This window comes from Theropithecus gelada, chromosome 15 (assembly GCF_003255815.1).
Source record: "Theropithecus gelada isolate Dixy chromosome 15, Tgel_1.0, whole genome shotgun sequence".
NCBI classification, from domain to species: domain Eukaryota; kingdom Metazoa; phylum Chordata; class Mammalia; order Primates; family Cercopithecidae; genus Theropithecus; species Theropithecus gelada.
Genome location: NC_037683.1, coordinates 35,644,681 through 35,669,097, shown reverse-complemented (window position 1 = coordinate 35,669,097; position 24,417 = coordinate 35,644,681). Strand labels below are relative to the sequence as shown.

The 24,417-nt window shown below is 36.6% G+C and overlaps 1 protein-coding gene across 3 annotated transcripts in view; it reads left to right on the top strand.

Moving 5' to 3' along the window:
* SLC44A1 (solute carrier family 44 member 1) overlaps positions 1-24,417 on the top strand; it is a 199,143-nt gene that overhangs the window by 89,881 nt on the left and 84,845 nt on the right. For all 3 annotated transcript variants that reach the window (XM_025359139.1, XM_025359138.1, XM_025359140.1), the window contains exons 4-5: positions 4,763-4,899; positions 17,561-17,654. In XM_025359139.1, the coding sequence (XP_025214924.1) occupies positions 4,763-4,899; positions 17,561-17,654 (231 nt within the window). The remainder of the gene's footprint in view (positions 1-4,762; positions 4,900-17,560; positions 17,655-24,417) is intronic.

Below are 24,417 nucleotides of genomic sequence, written 5' to 3'. Positions count from 1 at the left end.
AATGACAAACTTGCTCTTAACTTAGGTTTATGGAATATCTGTGACGTGGGCTGTCCACCTTGGAGATGGCGTAGAGAAGGAGGAGGTATGGAGGCCAAGGCGAATAATCAGAGTTGGCCTGAGAAGCTTTTTCAAAACGTATGTGCTGCATCTCTTGCCTGATCCTTGCCCTGTCGGGAGTGAAACTAGGCGGATACTGTGTGTTACCCTCTCAGCTGAAATACTCATCTGTAGTTTTCAGTTACAATAATCTGGTTTGTCAGTGCCATGTTTATTACGATTATTTGTTTCATTGTCTAAAAATAAAAATAAAACTATCAGTTCATTTTGTTTAAACTGAAAAGTGAAAAACTAATGTAAGCATTTATTTACCTGGTTAAGGACATTTTCAAATCAAAAGGCGAGAAAGTGCAATTTTAATAAATCATAAATTGGTTTGATACATGCACTTTGCCTCCTCTGTAAATATTCAGTTAAATATGAATTAGTTAAAATATAATTACTTGCAAGCATGTTGCCATGGATTGGATGAACTTCAGAATGCTGGAAACAATATTCAAAGTTAATAGAGAACAGTTAAAGTTACTAATGATATTTGTAGGAAATATTTTGGAATAGTGCAGAATGGAAACAGTGAAACTCAGAATCAGAGGTACCAGGTTTGAATTCATGCTTTGGCACCTACTAGCTCTCTTGGGCCTGGTGGTTAGGCCTCAAGGCCTCAGTTTTTTTTTTTTGTTTGTTTTTTTTTTTTTTGAGACGGAGTCTGGCTCTGTCGCCCGGGCTGGAGTGCAGTGGCCAGATCTCAGCTCACTGCAAGCTCCGCCTCCCGGGTTCACGCCATTCTCCTGCCTCAGCCTCCCGAGTAGCTGGGACTACAGGCGCCCGCCGCCTCGCCCGGCTAGTTTTTTGTATTTTTTAGTAGAGACGGGGTTTCACCGTGTTCGCCAGGATGGTCTCGATCTCCTGACCTCGTGATCCGCCCGTCTCGGCCTCCCAAAGTGCTGGGATTACAGGCTTGAGCCACCGCGCCCGGCCAGGCCTCAGTTTTAACATCTTTGGAATGGTTATGACCCCTACCTCACAGAGTTGTTGCAAAGATCAAATAAGGTCTTGAATGTGACAGTGACTAATACCTAAACACCCAACAAATGTTAATAGAATCTGGACCTACGATCAAGGTTTCCATGTTATTTTTAACTTTATGTGTGTGCATTTGAATATGTGAAATGCATAGAGAATTAAGCTTAATATCTTCTCTTTTCCTTCTTTCTTTTTGCTTTTTTTTTTTTTTTTTTTTTTTGAGACACAATCTCACTCTGTCGCCCAGGCTGGAGTGCGGTGGCGCCATCTCGGCTCACTGCAACCTCTGCCTCCCAGGTTCAAGCGATTCTCCTGCCTCAGCCTCCCAAGTAGCTGGAATTACAGTTGCCCGCCACCACACTCAGCTAATTTTTGTGTTTTTAGTAGAGATGGGATTTCACCATGTTGTCCAGGCTTGTCTCGAACTCCTGATCTCAAATGATCTGCCCGTCTTGGCTTCCCAAAGTGCTGGGTTTACAGGCTTGAGCCACTGCACCTACCCAGCTTAATATATTCTTAGACTATGGAGGGCAGGTAAGATATGGAATGTAAGCATGTGATGTGTGTGAGTGTGTATTTCTTGAAGATATCATTTCAAGTAAGTTTTTAGATATTTTCAAACCACATACACAGGCTGAAAAATGTGCAGTGTTAATTTCAGAGAGTTATAGTCATGGTAGCATTCTTCTCACCCTCCTGTTCTTGTTTTCCTTGTACTGGATCTGTTTTGGCGGCGTACTTGGTTCTCAAGGGGGTAATGACTTTACCCTTAGTCATGAATACTGATACACAGATTTTTTTTTTTTCTAAATGAAAACTAAATATTAGTATTGTATCCCTGTTTTATGCCCATATAAGAAAGTGTTGAGTTTAGTTCCTTACTATGAAATGTAAAATGTGTAGAAAGCAAATAGTATTCTTTGTGGTAATGACACAAATCACTGAGTGCATGCTATGTTAGGTGCTTAATATATATTATTGATCACATTACAACAAACTATAAAATAGGTGATACATAATTTTTCAGATAAGGAAACTGAGGGTCAGAAGGATAAATATATTTTCCAAGGTCAGAGAACTATTAAGAGAGAACCAGAAAGCAAGTTCACATTGGTCTGACTAAAGCAAGGGATAAGGTTGCTGCCCGGTCACTAGCATAAGTCAAAGGAATATTTTAAGGTATAAAAGAAGTTAGAAATGTAATAGGGATACTTTTGCCCTTGGAGGAGGCTGAAGCCTGCAGGACGGACAGTGCATCTATTCTCAAGAGGTTGTCATTGATCCAGCCTAGGCCCAGCAACAAGGCCCAGGCAGCTTCTGGCTTTTTTTTCCTTTTCCCTAAGCTTCTTTTTCTACTGTGGTGTGATTCCCCAGATGGTTCTCAAGGCATTGCTTATCACTTAGAACTGTGTACTCAATGCCTCTCTCTCATCCCAGTTCCACTGCCCAACTCCCACCCCATAGAGAAACACACAACAGAATTACTGTGAGAATTATATGAATTAATATATGTAAAGGGTTTAATACAGTGTCTGATAAATAGTAAGTACTCAATAAAATTGGCTATCATTTTTTAAAGTCTTTATCATTAAGTATTATTAGGCCAGGCGCAGTGGCTCATACCTGTAATCCCAGCACTTTGGGAGGCCAAGGTGGGCGGACCACCTGAGATCAGGAGTTCAAGACCAGCCTGGCCAACACGGTGAAACCCCTGTCTCTACTAAAAATACAAAAATTAGCCAGGTGTGGTAGCAGGCGCCTGTAATTCCAGCTACTCAGGAGGCTGAGGTAGGAGAATCGTTTGAACCTGGGAGGCTGAGGTTGCAGTGAGCTGAGACCATGCCATTGTACTCCAGCCTGTGTGACAGAGCAGAACTCCATCTCAAAAAAAAAAAAAAAAAAAAAAAGTGTTCTTGGTAGTGATAGTGGTGGTGATGGCAATGGTAGCAGTGATAGTGGTGGAGGTGGTGGTGGTGGTGGTGGTGGTGGTGATAGCAGTAGTGGTTGATTCAAAGGTTTTATGACACATTTTTCAAGGACCTGATTGTTCCCTGTCCATGATCTGTCTTTGTGCAATTCATTATACAGGGTCACAGGCATAGACATGCTTAGTCAGACGCCCAGGATAGAAGAAGGGAGAATTAGTAAGAGAATGCTTCTTTCTACTCAGAAGTTGCCAGAAACAATTCTCTGTATGCCCTACTTCCTTGTTATCAGCCATGGAAACAGTCCACAAAACCTACTTCTAAACCTCATCTTGCCTGGCTTTTTTTCTTTCCTTCTATCTGTATAGATAGAACATTTGGAGTCACTGGTTTGGAGTCACTGATAGGGTCACACACACGTTTTTTTTTTGTTGTTTTCTTTCAGTTTGGTAAGTTATACCTGAACTTCATGCCGGGTTCCCAGACCCGTTGCTGTGCTGAAGTGTGCAGAATTACTTGATCTGCAAAGGCCTCTGTAGTTGCCCCCCTTTTTTTTCCTACTTACTTTTTTTTCCCCTTCATATAAAAGTTTCCATTTTAGCATATGTATTGACTTTACCTTTTCTGCTTTTCAGTTTGTTCTCCTAATTTTTATATTTGGTTATATTTCCTGTTCCAGATTTGAAATCACATTTTGCATAGCAACAGAGTTTAACCGTGTGAAAGGCTATTGACAGATGCATGATTTTATAAAACTTCTTATGAACTCAGTGGAATTGAACCCTGGCTGGAGATTCATTTTAGGTGGAAGCATTCCTTCTTGTACTCCCTTCCTTGATCCGTATTATTGCACTTAGCTTATCTCAGTTGAGAATGTTTAGCCCTTATTTTCTCTTTGAGCAAATGTTAACATCTACAATCTTTATCATCTCATCTACTTTATAACATTAAAAATACATGCTTCAGTATGCTTTCTAATTAATCTTCCCTTTCCTAAAATATAAGTATACAGAACTTAAAGGGTATAATTTCAGATTTGGGGATTATTTTGTCTATCTGTAATGGACAGTATTTAACTATTAATAAACAATATTTACTGCAGTTATATCAGCTCAAAAGTAATTGACATTCTTTCTAGAAGATGCGGATTATGAAAGGTAAAATAAATTAAAAATCACTTTATTTTAATACCCAGAGATGACTGTAGTTGAAATGTTGGTGTATTTCCCTCTAGTCTCCATTTAACTTTATATATTCAGTTGTATATATTTATTGATATCTATAATATATATTCATTTTTGGAATTATATAATTCTGTTTATATGAATTATATATAATTAATGAATTATATTTATTAACTAAAGTTTACAGTTTATATATAAACTGCAATTCATGCTATATAATATAGCAGTATTATGATATTCCAATAATTTTTTTGGTACAAGTTTGACAAAATAAAAAATTAATGATTTGAAGAAAACTAAAATAGATGATTTCTGATTATAAAATATGCATGTGTACAATACAAACATTTAAATATTAGAAAAATAGATCATGATAATTATGAATCCTACAATTCCCCTATTCCCACTGTTAGTCTGTTTATAAGCAATTTTTAAAAAATGTGTTTATGATGAGATTTTTATCGTGGAGGAATGTGGAATAGATGTTCTTTGCTCTAGGCTTAGTCAAATATGCAGTGACCCACAATGTGTTTTGTGAAATAATATCTCAGTTTTTTCTCCATGCTTTAGGTATGTATTCTTTTTGGATCCATGCAACCTGGACTTGATAAACCGGAAGATTAAGTCTGTAGCACTGTGTGTAGCAGCATGTCCAAGGCAAGAACTGAAAACTCTGAGTGATGTTCAGAAGTTTGCAGAGATGAATGGTGAGACATTAGGCCATCCAAATCTATGTCCTATCACCTTGTTCTCTTTGTTAAATATAAATTTGCCCTAGTGTTAAATAAATTATCAAGGAACCTTAGATAATTGAAGTAATTTTGGACTTCCTTGCTAAAAAATATTATAGTCACCCAGGGAGCTTGTTAAACTCCAGATTCCTGGGCCTCACCCAGCAAGATTCTGACTGAGTGGGTCTTTGCGCTCTGGAAGTTAGTATTTTTTAAATAAATATCTCAGGTGACTTTGATGTAGTCTGTTGAGTGTTTGGAAATTACTAAACCACTGTAGGTAAAATTTGTTTCTTGTTCCCCCTTCCCAAGGATTGGTTAAAAGTATTTCAATTCACATTTATATAAATTGAAACAAATTTTATATATTGAAATAATATATATACGTGTGTGTGTGTGTGTGTGTGTGTATATATATATATAACCCTGGTTAGCAATGTAACATATGCATATTATAGGAAATTCGAAAAGTTCAGAAAAAATAAGAAGTAGAAATTAAAATTCCAGCATCAGTACTTTTTCAATGAGTCGGTGTGTATATAATTTTGTGTTCTGCTTTTTAAATTTAATGTTCTGTCATGGCTCTTTTTCTAAAAATAATTGTGAGAAACTTTGAGACCAAACATAGGGGAATTAGCTGAGAAAGCTAACATAGTTTCCTGAAATCTAGCTCTGTTCTCTGAGGCATTTTATCTGTAGGTACCATCCTCAGGTCCACATGGCTTGCCTCAATTCTTTTCTGAGAATCGTTTTTTTAACCACCCTTTGTAGAGGCCCCTGTTTTTGAATTTCTTTGAGGTTTCATGCTTGTATTTTGTGTGTAGGAATCCTCAGAGCTGCCTTGGTCCTGCCCAGATCCACAGGCTGGTGCTGGTTCCTTGGAACAAGGACCAACCCAAGTATCCAGTGGGTACAACTTCTGGCTGGGTGGACAGACAGCCTGGAACCATAACTCTGCACACACTAGCATGGCTCCAGTGTCTTCCTGTTGGGGATGCCAGCCTTCTGAAGGCGGGAGGACTGCAGCCTTCCAGGCTGGCAGTATCCCTGTTCCGTTGTTCCATGCCCTCAGCATAGGATAGCATGGGTTGATTTGGGTCTGGATTCCAGTGCTGACTGTCACTGACTGCCTCTGTAATAAGGGTAAAGGGTAAAAGTTCTCGGAGCCTAGGTTTCCTCATCTGAAAAAATGTGGATTAAAAATAATACTCCCTCATACGTTGTTATGAAGATTAAGTAAGATGATGTATGAAGAATACTGAACACTTGGTAGGCACTTGAATAAAGAAGTGCCAACCACTCTTCACGATCTCATTTTTTATTCCCATATGGTATCCCCACATGGGTTGTTGCTGAGCCTCTTACCAGAACTACCAGCCTCATCATTATAAGGTTTCTTAGGGAGAGGTGAGCCCTTCCTTAAGGGTTTTTCCAGAATTTTAGACAATGTGAGTATACTCTGACAAGTGATGTGGTTGAGTGGTTAAAAGTATACGCTCCGGAGTGCGATTGTTTGGGTTCAAATGTTGCTCCTACCACTCACTGGCTGTGAGACCCTGGGCAAAGTACTTGACTTCTCCTTGCCTCCGTTTCCACATCTATGAAATAGGGACAATATTCGTACCTAATATACTTCATAGGATTGTTATGAGGACTTGATACATGAACAATGCTTAGAACAGTATCTGGCAAATATTAAGTTGCTAAGAAAAATTATTGGCTGCTGCTATTATCATTATAATTATTAATATTATTCCACTAATGGAATGTAATAGTCTTTCTGCCTCCCATTTCTGTCTAGTTTTAGCTCTCTTATATACTGCTGCCATGTTAATATTCCTAGAGCTTCAATCAATGCTAACCCCTTGCTCAGAAAGCATCCATAGTAAAAAATAAAAGTCTATATGTCTTATGCTATCATTCGAAGCTATGATCTAGTCTCGAACTATCTTCCAACATGTCTTCTCAAACCCACTGGTTGTGAGTCTTGGTCCCTTGAACCTGAGCTGTCATCTGGAGGGCTAGAAGAGAGCTAGGTCCTTGTTAGCTGTGTGGCCTGCTGAGATGTTTCCTGGAGGAGAAATGCCCCATGCTCCCCTGCTGGTATGCTTTGTTTCCAGGCTGGTATCCTTCTAAGTGAATATAATACTGACTGTGGCCTGTTCAGGTTTAGTTAAGAAGACCCTCCTGGTGGGTTTTACAGCTTTGTATTTCTCACTGTGTCTTGCACAAAGTAGGTGCTCAAGATTTATTAATGAATAAACATTATTTCAGAAAACAGACTTGTTAAATTGGTGCCTAGCTACAAAGGTACCATTGGGGTTTTGTGCCAGCTGTATGAATAATAAGTCAATAAGGTAGCCATAGAAAGTGACAGCATCAAGAAGTACAACGATGGAGGATAGAGAAGACAAAATGTTAACAGGCAAATAGAAAAGCTATAAAATTATATCAGAGAGAGAGCCTTTGGTATAGGGGCCTAAATACCTTATTTGAGTAGCAACCCTAACTTGAAATTTCTGAACTTCTCAAAAGAACCTATGCTGTTGTTTGAATTGGTAACTTAAAATTAGACCTGGTAAGATTTAATTCCAATATTACCCTTGTCACTGAGAGAATTATTTCTCTGCTTTTTGCATTATTTTTCCTTCTTTTGTCTTTGTAAGTTACCTGATTTTTTTTCTTTTTCTTCTTGCTTAAAAGACAGAGTAAAGTGCAGTAGTCTGGTCTGTAGGACAGTGGCACAGTTATGGTTCACTGCAGCCTTGTACTTCTGGGCTCAAGTGGTTCTCCTGCTTCAGCCTCCTGAGCAACTGGGCCTATAGGCATGTGTCACTATGCCCAGATAATTTTTTTACTTTATGTGGCAATGAGGTATCACTATGTTATCCAGGCTGGTGTCAAACTCCTAGCCTTAAGTAATCCTCCCTCCTCGGCCTCTCAAAGTACTGGGATTATAGGTATGAGCCACACACCTGGCCATTCACTTATCTTTTCTATCGTTTGAGGTGCAAGTTGATTCAAGAGTAGCAAGTAATTTTTATTAGAATCTATGTCTGCATGTTGTTACAGTATATTTCTGTTAGAAAATACACAGACCCTTCAGCCTCAAATATATAAACCTCAATCATTAATTTCAGAGAGGAATAGCTTTAATATATAATTCAAACTTAAGTGGGAAATTTTCAAGTCAGTAAGAGGGGATAGTGTAAAGTCCATGAAAGAGCCTAAACGTAAGAGCTAAAACTGCAGAAACTCTTAGAAGAAAATGTAGGGGAAAGCTGCATGGCAATGCATTTGGCAGTAGTTTATTGAATGGCACCAAATTGCACCAAAAGCACAGGCAACAAAAGAAAAAAATACATAAATTGGATTATGTCACAATTGAAAACTGTACATCAAGGGACAAAAATCAACAGAAGTGAAAAATCAACCCATAGAAGATACTTATAAATCAGATATCTGGTAAGGAGTTAATATCTAGACTATCTGAAGAGCTACTATAAAAAAAACACACCTAAAATCACACAAGTGTTCGTGAGGATGTAGAGAATTGGAACCTTTGTGTACCATTGATGGGAATGTAAAACAGTGCAGCTGCTATGGAAAATAGTATGTAGGTTCCTCAAAAAATTAAAGATAAAATTAGCATATGATACAGCAGTCCCACTTCTGAGAATATATCCAAAAGAATTGAAAAGAGGATCTTGATGAGATATTTGCACAATCATGTTCGTTGTAGCATTATTCACAATAGCCAAGAGGTGGAAGCAACCTCATGTCTGTAGACCAATAAATGGTTGGAGAAAATATGGTGAACTACCAGTCGTGGTGGCTCACACCTGTAGTCCCAGAACTTTGGGAAACTGAGGCAGGAAGCGCGCCTGAGTTCAGGAGTTCAAGACCAGCCTGTGCAACGTAGTGAGCTCTCATCTCTACAAAAAATGAAATTACCCAGGCATGGTGGCACGCACTTGTAGTCCCAGCTACTCAAGAGGCTGAGGCGGGAGGATCTCTTGAGCCCAGGAGGTTGCAGTGAGCCGAGATCATGCTACTGCAGTCTAGCCTGGGTGACAGAGTGAGACCCTGTCTCAAAAACAAACAAAAACAAAGAAAATGTGGTGTATACATACAATGGAAGATTATTTTAGCCTTAAAAAAGGAGGAAAGAAACATCATATGCTTCAACTTGCATGAAAATTGAGGACACTATGCTAAGTCAAATAAGTCAGTCATAAAAGAAAAAGACTGCATAATTCCACTTACATGAAACAAAAAGTAGAAGTGTGGTTGCCAGGAGCTGAAGGAGGGGGAGAAAGGGAGTTGTGGTTCAATGACTAGAGTTTCAGATTTACAAGATGAAAAAGTTCTAAAAATCTGTTGCACCACAATATGCATATAGTTAATAGTGCTGTACTGTACACTTAAAAATGGTTAAGACAGTCAATTATATGTTACGCATTTTTTTACCGCAATAAGAAATAGAAAATAAATTCTGACACATGCTATAACGTGGATGAACCTTGAGGACATTATGCGAGGTGAAGTAAGCCAGTCACAGAAGGACAAATACTGTGTGATTCCACCCTGGAGTAGTCAAATTTATATAGACAGAAAGTAGAATGATAGTTGCCAGGGTGGCAGGGAGAGTAGAATGGGGATATTGTCTAATGGGTGAAGAGTTTTAGTTTAGTAAGATGAAGAGAGTTCTGGAGATGGATGGTGGTGATTCTTGCACAACAGTTTGAATGTACTTAATGTCACTGAACTGTACACTTACAAATGATTACGATAGTAATTTTATGTTGTCTTTATTTTATCATAATTTTTATTAAGTTCATGAAAGAGGAATCCTGTTTGAGGTAGTAACAGTTTAAGTGCTAATTTTATACCTAATTTTAAGATGCAAGGCAATATAACATGTTTCTTACTAGAATGAGAGGATAATATCAATCCTTTTCAAAGAATTTTAAGTTTCCATGACAACATTTGAAAGTACTTTTTAGCACTTACAACCATCCATTCACATGAAATTTTATTACCCCTAGAAATTAAAGGGGAAGAAGCTCTTGGTTCCTATGGTGGTGGTTGTAAGAAATGTATTTAATAGGCAAATAAATTATTTCCTCAAATCTTTGTTTCTTTTAAACAAGAAAAAGAAGATATTTTCTTGGGCACTTAGAGTTTGTGGAATGCCCCTGTCAAGTATTACTACAATAGAGAGTTTGGAAGAAATAGCTGGAAATTAGATTGGTATTGTGGAGATGCTGTCATATTACAAAGAGCTTTGAAAGGCAGGCAGACAAATATAAAAATGTGAGCGCTGGCTGGGCGCATGGCTCACACCTATAATCTCAGCACTTTGGGTGGCCGAGGTGGGTGGATCACCTGAGGTCAGGAGTTTGAGACCAGCCTGGCCAACATGGTGAAACCTCATCTCTACTAAAAATACAAAAATTAGCCGGGCGTGGTGGCAGGTGCCTGTAATCCCAGCTACTCGGGAGGCTGAGACAGGAGAATTGCTTGAACCTGGGAGGTGAAGGTTGCAGTGAGCTGAGATCATTCCACTGCACTCCAACCTGGGCAACAAGAGCGAAACTTTGTCTCAAAAAAATAAATAAAAATAAAAATAATAATAAAAGAACTGTGAATGCTAGTACATGAGTTGGGTGGTGGGGGTACAAATGTGCATTTGTTTTTATGGTTCATAATTCATATAACACAAATATTATAAATATATAATGCTAGAGAAGAAAACAGTTTAAAAATTGCCTTTAAAGAATTGAAGTTGCCAAATACCATAAGGACTCAGTATCAAACTTCTTGCAGTTGTGTATGAATTTCCTAGGGGCAAGCTCTTGCTCTTTTCATCTGGGAATATCCAGGCCCTAATATAGAGGCTCCCATAGTAGATAAGTAGATATCCATAAATGTTATTTGAAAAAATGATGGGCTGGATTCCCTGTTCTCCTCTATTGCCACTTAATAATTTCTCATTCTCACAGAAAACTTTATCCTCAATTCTGTTATCTCTGTGAGTTGACACCAGCAGGTAAATTGTTCTCCAATCTAACCAGTATTTCTGTGAAATCAGTTCTTTTTATTCATCTCTAAGTAACTCATTTATCTCCCTTATAATGCTATCCAAGTGATTATTCATATCTCTTCTCTCAAGCCCTCTTGTTTGTCCTCTTTCCTAAACTTATGCCCTACAGAGAAAACTGAAACCATCTGGTGAATGCTCTTATCTGAGTTCTTATTTTCAGCAGGGCATGAATTCCATCTTACTTTCACTTTCCCTCTCTTCAGTCTGATGAACAGGCCACTTTCCTCCTTATTACCATTATTTTTGAAAATTCAAATAACGCTACAGTAGTTCTCCCTTATCAGTAGTTTTACTGTTCGATTTCAGTTACCCATGGTCAATTGCAGTCTGAAAATATTTAATGGAAAATTCCAAAACTAAACAATTCATAAGTTTTAATTGTGCACTTTGCTTAGTAGCATGATGAAATCTTGCCACAGACCTGCCCCATCCCACCCAGACACAAATCATCCCTTTGTCCAGCATATCCACACTGTGTATGCTACCCACTACTTAGTCTCTTAGTAGCCCTATCAGTTACCAGACCGCAAAGACGTAGTATATAGAGGGTTTGGTACTATCCACAGCTTTGGGCATCCACCGAGGGGTCTTGGAATGTATTCCCATGGATCAGAGGGAACTATGTACATTATAGTGGGAGAGAAGAATCTCCCTCCTTCAGCTTTCATCTCAACCCAGCCATACCAAGACAGGTGGTGAAGATACCAATGCATCTTGCAAGACAGGTGGTGAAGGGAAGGGGAAGACAATGCCTGCTCAGACAGTTCTGCTTTCTCTCTCCCCCCTCTAATTCTGACCCAGCATCTCTGGTCCATAGACGACCCTTCACTTCACTCCACTGTCCCCATTGTTCAGCATGGGCATCTGAATCGGAATAGAAACACCAGACTTATGCCCCGGGTTTTGTTTCAACATACCATTTATTGGTAGCTATTGTATGCCATGGACTGCACCAGATGCTTTGCATATTGTTTTGATTTTTGCACTTGCTGTCTAAATTCTAAATGGCAGTTTAGAAATGAGCACAATCTTCCAAGTGAGGTGATACATGCCTGTATTCCCAGCCTACTGAGAGGCCAAGGCAGGAGGATCACTTGAGTTCAGGAGTTCAAGGCCAGCCTGGGCAACATAGCAAGATCCCTGTCTCTAAAAAAATAAATACATAAATAAATAGAAATGAACATAACCTGTGAGTAAGTTGGGAGTTGACTATAGGTTCTCAGTGCTAATAGTTCACATGGAATTTTTATTACCTTTTCCATTATTCTTATCAAACTGTTTTATAATATGTATTTTATCTTCCCTAACACAGTAGTAAAGTCTGGCAGAAATCTTATTTTCCTTTTGTTTGCCTCCCATTTATAGTATGTGGAAAAAGCACTCCCATTTACTAATGCTTCTTCAATGTACAATATTTTGAAAAAAATTTGAGAGCTTTATAACCTGCCCTGAGACCGTGTTCACATTTTGAGTAGAGCCATGAAGCTTGGTGTTTTCTTAATGATTACTGTTTAGCCATTAAAAACTTTAACAGATTATGTGGGCCATTCAGATAATGCTAATTGTGAATACTAATAAGTCTTTTTGATTATTGTTATCTGGTTATTAGTTTAGAGTCAGTATCAATAGATGATCAGTATATTGCCCTTTTTCTTGCCAGTCAGTATCAATAAAACTTAAACCCCAGAGTAATTATGTTTTCTTTTTGGCACAGTAAGTCAAAAGATTTGACTTGATATCATTTATAAATGAATGAAATGATCAACTCTAGCAACTGAATTAATTGCCTCCAAGTCAGAGATCAGCAAGGATGCTTGGTTGTTTAAAAAGAAGGAAAATCCTTACATTTGATACTGCAGTTTAAACTAATTCTTTCATTCAACAAATACTTAGTACCCATTAAGCATGCATCAGAGATACAAAGTACAGTCCCCACCTTTAAGGAGTTTGCAGTATAGTTGAGTCAGAATTCTCCTTATCCTCCACAACACCTAGTAGAAGTCTCGTACATAGATGTTCAAAATTAATTCACTTAGCAAATATTTATTATGTATGCCTAGTATGTGCCAACAGTGGTTGACAGATGATGCCACATTCTTACCTGGCTAATTTCTGTAGGTGGATGCTTCTTGGGAATTACAAATATGTCCATACTTTTCATGGGTTACTAGGAATTAAAATTGGAAAGTTATCTTCCATTCTCCCAGCATATAAATAGTGTTTCTTAATTAGTGAAAAGGAAGTTAAATTCATTAGACATCACAAGGCAATGGAAATCTTTCATAGTAAAAACTGTTCTGCATTGAGAGACTTTCTTTTCTATTAGTTGCAAATATTTAAATCATGTTTTAAGGAATATTTTTCCTTAATTTTAATCTATCCTATAAATATCACTGTAGTGGTAAATTAAACAAAATTTTAAAGCAAGAAAAATTAGCCCCCAGCATAGAAACTCTTTGTTTTGTATCTTATTTTCAAATAATGTGATGTTTTAAACTATTGGTTCACAACTTTGAGGAGGCTTTTGGCTCCTCAAAGAAAATTGGCAACATCTGGAGACATTTTTGGCTGTCACACTGGGTGAGAGCTTAGGAGGAGGCTACTGGAATCTTGTGGATAGAGACCAGCGATGTTGCTAAACATCTTGCAATGCACAGGACAGCCCCCTACAACCAAGAATTGTCCAGCACAAAATGTCATAATACCAAGATTGAGGAATGTTGTTTTAGATCGTATATTTGTAGCAAATGGTGAAACGCATCCGAACATTGTATATAACATATAACACCAAAACATAAGAGATTAAAAACAGTTATTTCATTTTTTTCTCCACTCAGGATACCTGTTTTATTCAACAGAAGGCTTTTGGATGACATCTATATACCAGGAAATATAGGTTCCAAACATTTCAAAGGCATAAGGTTTGAGTTCTCAAAGAGTTTGCATTGTAAAAATAGAGATGATATACAAACAAAAAGTTACAAAAGAATATGCCCTGTTTTATCATAGAGCTAAGCAGTAAATAGCTTTGTTGGGTGGGTCAGAGAAGGCTTGACAGAAGAGATGAAGTTTGAGTAGTGTGTAGAAATTCTGCTCAGACGTTAACACTCAGGTGCTAGCTGGGAAAGGACAGCGCAAGCAGAGGGAGTGGTGTGTGTGAAAACCTGGAAGCTTGTTAAACAGCAATCATTGATTGTATGTAGTTTATTATGTTGAGATGAGTCTGGAGTTTTAGGTAGAGACCTGCTTTAGGAGGACCTTGAATCCAGAATATTTGGACTTCATCCTGAGGATAGGGGTGTGATATGACTAATCTGCACTGTACAAAGATCATTCTGATGGTTATACGCAGAATGGAGATGAGAAACACTTTACAGTATTTTAACTGACACAGTAGGAGATCATGAAGGTCTGAGATAACATAGGAAGGTCCAATGCTCAGGATGTGGTATCTCTTGAATGGTGTAGGAAAACAGTAGATAAAAAAGATGTCGGATAACTTGTATGTTTCACGGATGGTGGAACCATTAACCAGGACAGAAAATATAAAGTCAGAAGGTACATGGTGGAACTAATTTTTCTCCAAAGATGTTTTTTTTGAGGTGTCTGTAGAACGTATGTTTTTTGGCCCAGGAGTTTATTGAATACTTACCCAATTTTGAGTATTAGAAATGGCACAAAGGAAGCATGGCAGCTTAGGGGCAAAGAATTCCACTTGTAAATATGCCAGCGATTGCATTGAAGGCCTTGGAAGTACTACTTTTTTTTTCATCTGTAATATTTGGAGTGTTCTGATGGAAACGTACCTCTTAGGGGAGTTGATATAACTGATATTGAGCTAAAGAATAATAAATTCAGACTAAATAATTGACTATTATACAGCATTTGAAAAATTATAGTAGTTAAACATTCTGGGGGCCATAGTAACCATTTGCCATGATAAATGTTTATACGCTAAAGTTAGGTTCCTAAGATCACTCATTTTGATAGTCTGAATAACATCGGCTGAGTTGCATGGATTACCTCTGGTATGCTTTAGATAAGCTTTTGTTCTTAGTTTTCTACTTTTCGTTACTCGTATAATTTTTACCTGCTTTTACATTAGAAGGAAAACTTTGTCCTACTGGTTAGATCCAAACTTCTTGTGCTAAGTATTTTTTATACATTCACTGTAAAAAAAAAAAAAAAAAAAAAAAAAATACTACCTTCAGAATGTTCACTGAAAATGCTTAGCTAATGAACATGAAAAGAAAAACAGTTGTAAAATGTTTGCCATTACTGAATTGTTTTAATGTTCTTCATTGAGGCTTCTCTGTTCATCAGCCCTTTGAGCAGGAAGCAGTATAAGGTTTCTTACGATTATTACTACTAACACATTGTAAAGATCTTTTTCCTTTAATCTATTTAGTACAGGATCTATTTAGTACTGGCCTGTGTCCCAGAATACCATCAGAGATAAGGCTATTATCCTTTCATTGAGTATTATCCTGGGAAAGTATTTATAAAATTGAACTCCATTGCACCTGCTGACCTCCTTTTTTAAATGAAGAAAGGGTGGGGATAGAGATTATGCTAACTGAATTCAGATGAAGCAGTGTGTTTGGCAGCACTGACACAAAGTGCTTTAGTTAGGGCCTTTTATTTTGTGCAAATCGATTCCATCTTGGACTCTGAAAGAAATAAGTTGACAATTCAGATCAGGAAGTCGATGATCACATCGGGTGCTCCACACTTATTGGCACAGTTGCTGTTTTTCCTAAGCAATTCTATACTAGGACTCCTAGCTATTTCAGGATTAATCTAAAATGTTTCCTTGCCATTGTTATGTTTTCTGCAAAATTACTATAAATGTAATCTAGTGGCATTATATTCAAGTGTGAAAGACAATGCTCTTAGAAGAGTTAAATATTTAATATTCATCCTTAGCTTTTTAAAAAATAGATCATTAAAATGCAAAAGAATAGTCAAGCACAATTTTTAAAACTTAGTTTCTTATTGAGCCTACTTTAAGCTTAAAAAACTTGAAGAACAGTGCCATGTAACTCATAATTATCGCTTTAAAAATATTTTGCATTGTCAGATTACTCAGATTATCTTTATATAAAATATATGCTACATGCACTCATATCAGTATGCTGTTAAGGCTCACATATTTAATCACTTGGATTTTTTGCTGGTTTGGGGCAGCATTGCTAAATTAAATGTTGGTTTGTGCCTTTCTAAAAATTATTTTGATTGATAGGACAAGATATAAATGAAATAAATTTGTTCCCAATTTTGTTGTCCCATTAAATCAAGCTATATCCTTTTTTCTATATTCCCTTCCAGTTCCTTCTCCTATGCTCACATGCCTTTTCCATAATTAACTCAGTGTTGCAGTCTGCTGTTCACATTATATTTTAAGCTTTTTCTATGGTGGTAAATATAAAAGTTCAGTATCATCATAATACAGATGCAATGCTATTCTGTTTATTTCATAATAAAGTATTTGACCAAATTAGTAATCTGGTGGGAACAGCAGTTAATAAAATATAAACCGTTTATGTGATGAAATGCAGCAAAATTAGAACTGGAGCCTGGGTCTCCTCACTTAACAATATATTATACAATGAACCTTCCAGTATTCTAGTTGCTGTATTTTAAAATTAACGGATCAGGAAAATAAGACTTATGTTGGATTTAGTGGACTTTATCCATCTCAATTTTCTATACTAAGGAAATTAATATATATACCAGCTTTATAGAGTTATAGTAAATTATATAATACATTACTGTATTATGTAAATTTTACACTGTATACATGTTACATATATTCGATATGTGTTGGCCATATAATCAGAAAAATTAATTTTTTTTGCATAACCAGTCTACAGTTGAATTTAAGCTGTCTTAAACTCTGAAAACTAGGAATCACTTTTATCAGTTTATCAGTTTTATCAATTTGTTCCGTTTATTTACAGTTAGGAATGTTTCCTGCTTTTTAAATAAGTAATGTATTATCCAAATTTATATGAGTTAAATGCAGTAATTGTAAACATTTAGTAATGGTAGGCATAGGAAAAACAGGCATAATATGTAATTGAGCACAGGCTTTGTAGTCAAGAGACGTGGTGTTTAATCCCAGCTCTACTCCTACTAGCTCTATGTTCTTAGGCAAGTTATTTACCTTATCTCTTAGCCTCTATTTCCTTCTCTCTAAAGTAGGCTTAATAATACCTGCCTTATAGAGTTATAGTAAATTGTATAATACATAAATGTCATCTTGCAGAGAACCTGACACTCAATAAAGGTAGTTCTAGTACTTATTATTACCTTTAATATTAATTCAAATTTGTACATGAATTATATTAATAGTAATTTTAAAGAAGAATCAATTTTAAATGGTTGAGGACTTATACATCAAATCAGATTTCTATGAATTCTATAATGTTTGGAAAGTTGCATATGTTGAATGATACAAAATTAAAATGGATAGTGAGAGAATTTTTTCTGACTCTTCTGCCAGCTAACATATAATTTTTCTTTGAACAGGTTCAGCACTATGTAGCTACAACCTAAAGCCTTCTGAATACACTACATCTTCAAAATCTTCTGTTCTCTGCCCCAAACTACCAGTTCCAGCGAGGTAAATTTTATTGCAAAGTTGTTAACTTGTGACTGTTGTTTTTGTAGGTAAATTTTAAACAATATATGTTATTCTGAGAAAATAGTTATTTGATACCTGTTGGCCAGGTCCAATACTTTTATAACAAAAATTTTAAAGTAGGAATAGAAATGACATTATATATTTAGTATTTAAAAACAACAGGTAGACAGCCAACTTTTCTTGTTCTGAGATATTTTAAATTTATTTTAGGGGCTTGCTTTTTTTGTTTTTATTTTCATGCCATAATTTTTAAGTGCACAAAACCACTGAATTGCTGTAAAATCTGCAACAAACTTGGAAACCAACTCTCACAATCTCCAAAGAGTTTTTTTAATTGATCCTAGTACTATTTACTGGGATTGTTGTAAATTTACTTTGTGGATTTAGAAAGTATGCCAGTGATTATTCCCCATAGTTTCAGGTTATATTTTTTAGGGCCATTCTCTGTATTAGGTTGTTTGCTATATCTTATCCAAGGTCTTATTCAACAAACATTTATTATTAAGTACCTACTGTGCATAATGGATACAAAGATGAAACAAGAAATGTTCTTTGGAAGGATCTCAAAGTAGTTACAAGTAAAGCAACATTTAAAAATATGAATAGATTTTTTGAAAGGAAATGCATTATCAAGCATTGTAAAATATATGCTCAGAATTAGGTATATGTATATGTGTGTATGTATAGTTTTGTATATGCATTTGTGCACACACACACACACACACACTTACACACTTTGGAATGTTGGTCAAATCACAACCTTAGTGTATATTGCCAACTGTGTGTAACATGAGTCAACTTCTCCAGGAAAATGTACTTGAGGCCACTTATAATTGCATCTCAATATATTATAGGAAGCTGTTGTATAAAAAATTTTGACACTCATGTCTACTTTCTTTTGGATTACTTATGGGTGTAACTTGGGTTTTATTAACTTGAATTTGAGATTTTCTGTTGAAAGTAGAAAAAAGATGTATCAGTTAAATATATTTTCAGCTCATTAATCTTGTCAAGTTGCTATTGAAAATCAAAATTTAAAGCCTGTAGACATAAAACTAAAGGGACTATTTTAAAAGATAGTAAGAGAGACCTACAAATTATGGCCTTAAACCAACAGCTACGGAGATTACATTCATATAAGTTGAGAATATTAGGGAGGCTGTGGCAGTAAAGAAAAGGGGATCCTTTGAATAGTCTTAGGAGAAAATTTATCCATATAAAAATGAGAAAAGCTCTATACCCTTATCTATACAACTGGTAAAGTCTGTTTTAAACATACACTTTGAATATAGAATCATGCTTTCAAGATTAAAACATATTATGACAGGATAGCCAGAAAGCCTGGTTATGAGAGAGAAGTGTCTGCTCCTGTGTAATGGGGGCAGGATGTCAGGTGGGGGCAGCTCAGCTCATCCTGCACATCCTTCCCTGCCTCTGACCTCTGATGCCACTTTGTTGAGGACTGCCTGTTCCTGGTTATCTTGGTTTTTTCAGTTTTTGGTATACACATGCATCTCACAATGTCCTAGGGGTATTCACTGGAAGACAAAGAATAGTATCAGGGGAGAAGATTTTAGAGATGGACAGAAATGGCTTCTAACAAGGTCATCATCTAATATCTCACTAATCTAAAATGCAGTGCTGAACCTATACCATCTGAAAACTGCATGCTGTGTTTAAAAATCCTTATGTTTTACTTATTTTAGTACATCACAGTCTAAGTATGTTATCACTTTTGTCCGAACCAAGCCAGCTGGAAAGTAAAAGAGAAGAACATTTGATAGAAAGAAGGCAAATCTTGTAAATACCAGAGCTATGTAGTATTAGGTAAACAAACTGAAAGGATCTGAGAATAAGAATAAATTTGTTTTAATAAAAAGACTTGGGGCATCACCCCGTTCCACACATCGTTGTATTAGATACCAAGTTTCCAAAGGTGAGTAAGACCTAGTCTCTGTCCTTAAACTCATAGTCTAGTAGGGACTATGTTTTTGGTGACTTTTTTTAATGGCAAAAGACCAGCACCAGGCAAAACTATGAGGCAGGCAAGTACCCCTCAGCATCCTTCACATCTCTTTTGGTGTCCTTCTAGGAGCATCCTACTGGGACAGAAGGACATGAACTTTGAGATAAGTCTGGGGTGAATTCCATATTACTTTCTATTTGTCACCTCTTGCAAGCCTCTTAACCTCTCTGTAAACCAAGTTTCTTCATGAGTGAAATGGGAATAGTCATACTCCCCTCAAGGAATTGTAAGAGTTAAACAAGATAATACTCATTAAACATCTATTACTGTGCTTGGCACTTGACTTAGGAGGTATTTCTTTAAACTTCTAGAACCTCTTCCTTTGGCCCATCTTTCTTGGGTATCCAGGGGCCTTCTACAGCTAAAAGCAGCACCTGTTTTAGAGAAAAGCAATTGTAAACTAATTTTCAATGAAGCATTAGTGACACATAATAACCAGATGATTACCATTCCTAAAAGCTTTTGAATTTTAAAAACAAATGCCTAGAAAGAGTTGTATTTTATCCAAATTCATAATTCTCTATTGGTGAAATGCCAACCACGGTGGCAGTATGGGGAATAGCTAGCCAGTATACTTACAGTGCTTTTAGAAATAGCTGGAGAAAACAGCAATAGTAGAAACAGATTACATAAATTCAGTTTATTCATCATGTGTTTGGGCACCTCTGGATGACAGAAAGTTTACTAGATGCTGGGGAATTAATGATACAATAATGTATAAATGACAGATTAATAGCCAAAGGCCAGATACAGTGGCTTATGCCTGTAATCCCAGCACTTTGGGAGGCCGAGGCAGGTGGATTGCTCGAGGTCAGGAGTTCAAGACCAGCCTGGCCAACGTGGCAGAACCCCGTCTCTACCAAAAACACAGAAATTAGCTGGGCGTGGTGTTGCATGCCTGTAATCCCAGCTACTCAGAAGGCTGAGACATGAGAATCGCTTGAACCTGGGAGGTGGAATTGTAGTGAGGCAAGATTGTGCCATTGCACTCCAGCCTGGGCAACAGAGCAAGACCCTGTCTCAAAAAAAAAAAAAGAAAGAAAAAAGAAAGAAATTAATAGCCAAGAAAAAAATGTTATCTGTTCATATTTTTCAATGGAGGATTCAAGGATAAATTAACATTTACAAATCATCTACTACTTGCCAGCTATCCCACAGTATCTCTCATATATATTATCTCATTTAACCTTCACAAAAACCTATCAAGATATTGCCCCCAATTTGTAGGTGAGGAAAAAGAAGATGAGAGAGGTTATCTAAAGCCATACAACTAATTGTTGCAAACTGGAATTTGAATCCAGGATGTTGTAATCTATACCACAGTGAGTGTTCAACAACAACAAAGAGTATAGGAGTGAAAGAAGGCTGGGCACAGTGGCTCATGCCTGTAATCCCAACACTTTGGGACACCAAAGTGGGAGGATCACTTGAGCTTGGAAGTTCAAAACCAGCCTGAGCAACATAGCAAGACCCTCTCTCTCTATAAAACATACATGCATGCATACATACATACATACGTACATACATACATAAACAAATAATAATGTTTTAAAAAGGGTGAAAGAAGAGAAAAAAGAAACACCACTCCATGTTTAGACTCATATTTCCTGCCTTTAGTGTACTGTAGAGATATTGCCAGAATACTTCATTGTTATACTTACTTAAATAAAACTTTGGCTAGAAATCATGTGTAATTGTTTCTTTATAACCTGAGGTTCTAAAGTAATTATATGAGATGCAGACCCCTGCCTTCTTGTGAAGGCAAATGGACAAGTGGTATTAGGCATTGTTAGTCATCATACTTTAGGGAGCTTATTAACTGTGATGATCTGAACTGAAAGGGAAATGGACAGTATGTTTGCCAAGGTAAGATATAATTTTCATATGAGGGACTAATGTAAAAACTTTAAAAGACTCATTATAAATTCATTTTGTTCTTGACTGCTTCAGCAAGTGAAACGGCATCACTTCCTAATGTGACTACATCGACTTACTAAAGATTCAATATTTGGTGGGCTTTGGAATGTAGAAAAACTTACTGTATATAGAATACTTTAGGCTTGTCCTTTTAATTAAGAAGCACAAAATGTGTCATTTACATAAGATACTAAAGTAGAAATGATCTCATAATACTAGCTCCTCAAAAGTATTATTTTCTCAGAGGTATATGAAATTGGTGTATTCAACTCCACCTAAATTCATTAAATCACATGGGATTTCAATGCTAACATATAAAACAAACCATTTCAATGACACAATTATTACTTTTTTTTTTTTAATAAGAAAACAATTCAAGTATCAAAACCCTGTGGCCGGCAGAGTTGTTTTTGTTTGGGGAAACGTTGAGAAAAAGAATGACAAGTAAGGAAATCTAGTTTGTTTAGATTTCAAACAAGAGAATCTAGCGCTTTTTACTTTAAAGCTAAGTATTTCATCTTATTTTTGAATAATGTCCCTATATATTACTTCTTCTTATGTTTGCCTTCTATTTTTGTTTTTCATTACCACTAGGAACAGATTTTGACTATCAGCTAGACAATGTAGTTAATCAGCGTGTGCTAATTTTATACCTTTAAATTTAGAGCATCAGGTTGTTTTATTTTATTTTATTTTATTTATTTTATTTTTTTAACTGACATAGACTGAATTTTGGTGTAAAGGGCTGCTGTTATTTTACTTCAGTTCTTTGAAGGATACTTATAAAAGTACTCTTTCCAATTGGCCAACTGTTAATAAACAGTGTGTAAAAATATTTGAAAGGGTAAGTTCAGAGCAGATATTACCCAGCATTTCCTCCTAAATAAAAATGAAGTATTTTCATTTTGAGAGTTATAGTCATTCTATTTTAAAATCATCTATTCTCATCCTAAATTTGAAAACAACAACAACAACAACAACACTGAACATATTGGGCATCCTGTTCCTATATAATTTTGTGTCATCGATTTATGGGTGCCCTCTTGGATGATGATGATCTGAAGAGACTTGCGGAGTACTTACTCCTACTCTTTCAGCTAACCAATGGAGAAAGTAAGAGAGAGAGATGGAATTACAGGCAGGGTGCAAGATTAGAAGAATTGGGGTTTTTCTAGTTACCTGGCAGGAAAAAGAAAACAGGAAAGCAGGGCTGAGAAAAATAGTGGGTACTGAAAACAAGAAAAAGACATCAGTATCCTTAAGTGAATATATTTTATGTTCAAGGTTGGAGGCAAATGAATTAAATAGACACTAAATCACAGATGATGGGGTAATAAATAAAGAGGATGGAGTTATAGATAATCATGAAACAGAGAGGATTTTAGTTTTGAAGGATAGAGAACCAGGCTTTAGTTTAAAAATATGGTTAGAAGAGTCCTTAGGCAGAGACATTAACTTGCAGAGATAGCATCTAGACAACATCAGAAAAGAAGTTTCATCATGGCAAAGTTGTCAGTTTAAAGGTTTCTGTAACAAATCAGCTTCTATTGACTTAGAAATTTACAGTTAATCTTTTTTGAGTCTCATAATATTTTTAACTAAATCTACTTCACTTAAAGGTATTCTATAATTTAATATCTTTTTGCATCATTTGTGAAGCACTTTTTGGTTAAAAAAAAAATGATTTGAATACCTGTAATTCAAGCATTTCTTAGAATGCTCTGACTTCCTGTGCTTTCTGATACGATGTCAAACCTTTGGCATTAACTTTCACTAATACCATTTTGGAGGTTTACACAAATACACAAGGATGCAAGAGGCAATTTTTAAAAACAAATATTCATGTCATATTGTTATGTCATCAATTTTGGATATATTTACTAAAGCAAGAATAAGGCAAAGCTAGATCTTTAAAATTATATTATTTTAATGTTCCACCAAATATGACAGCATGGAAGATGTCACTTATTCTTACCACCAATGGTGCTCGTTTACTACCATTTAAAGGAAACTGATACATAGTGTGTTTATATTCTTACTGGAAAAGAAACATTGTTTTTCAAGGAAGGAAATGAGGATAGTGTTTTGCTTCAGGTCATACAAAGTTGCTTTGCTGAGATTAGAAACCTTGTAGTGCCCAACCATGTAATTTTATCCACTCATTGGACCAAAATACAGTGCCAACCAAGAATGAGAACACATTTGTATCGTTCCAGTCAAAAACGTAGTTGTAGCTGTAACTTAAAGCTCTATGAACATATTTTCATGGATACGATTTTTAAAAAAGTTACAAGGGGCCAGGCGGGGTGGCTCAAGCCTGTAATCCCAGCACTTTGGGAGGCCGAGACGGGCGGATCACGAGGTCAGGAGATCGAGACCATCCTGGCTAACACAGTGAAACCCCGTCTCTACTAAAAAATACAAAAAACTAGGCCGGGCGCGGTGGCTCAAGCCTGTAATCCCAGCACTTTGGGAGGCCAAGGCGGGCGGATCACGAGGTCAGGAGATCGAGACCATCCTGGCTAACATGGTGAAACCCCGTCTCTACTAAAAATACAAAAAAACTAGCCAGGCGCGGTGGCGGGCGCCTGTAGTCCCAGCTACTCGGAGGCTGAGGCAGGAGAATGGCGTGAACCCGGGAGGCGGAGCTTGCAGTGAGCTGAGATCCGGCCACTGCACTCCAGCCTGGGCGACAGAGCAAGACTCCGTCTCCAAAAAAAAAAAAAAAAAAAAAAAAGAGGAAAATGGGAGATGCAAAAAAAAGTTACAAGAACAATTCTGGAAATGTGGGATTCATGT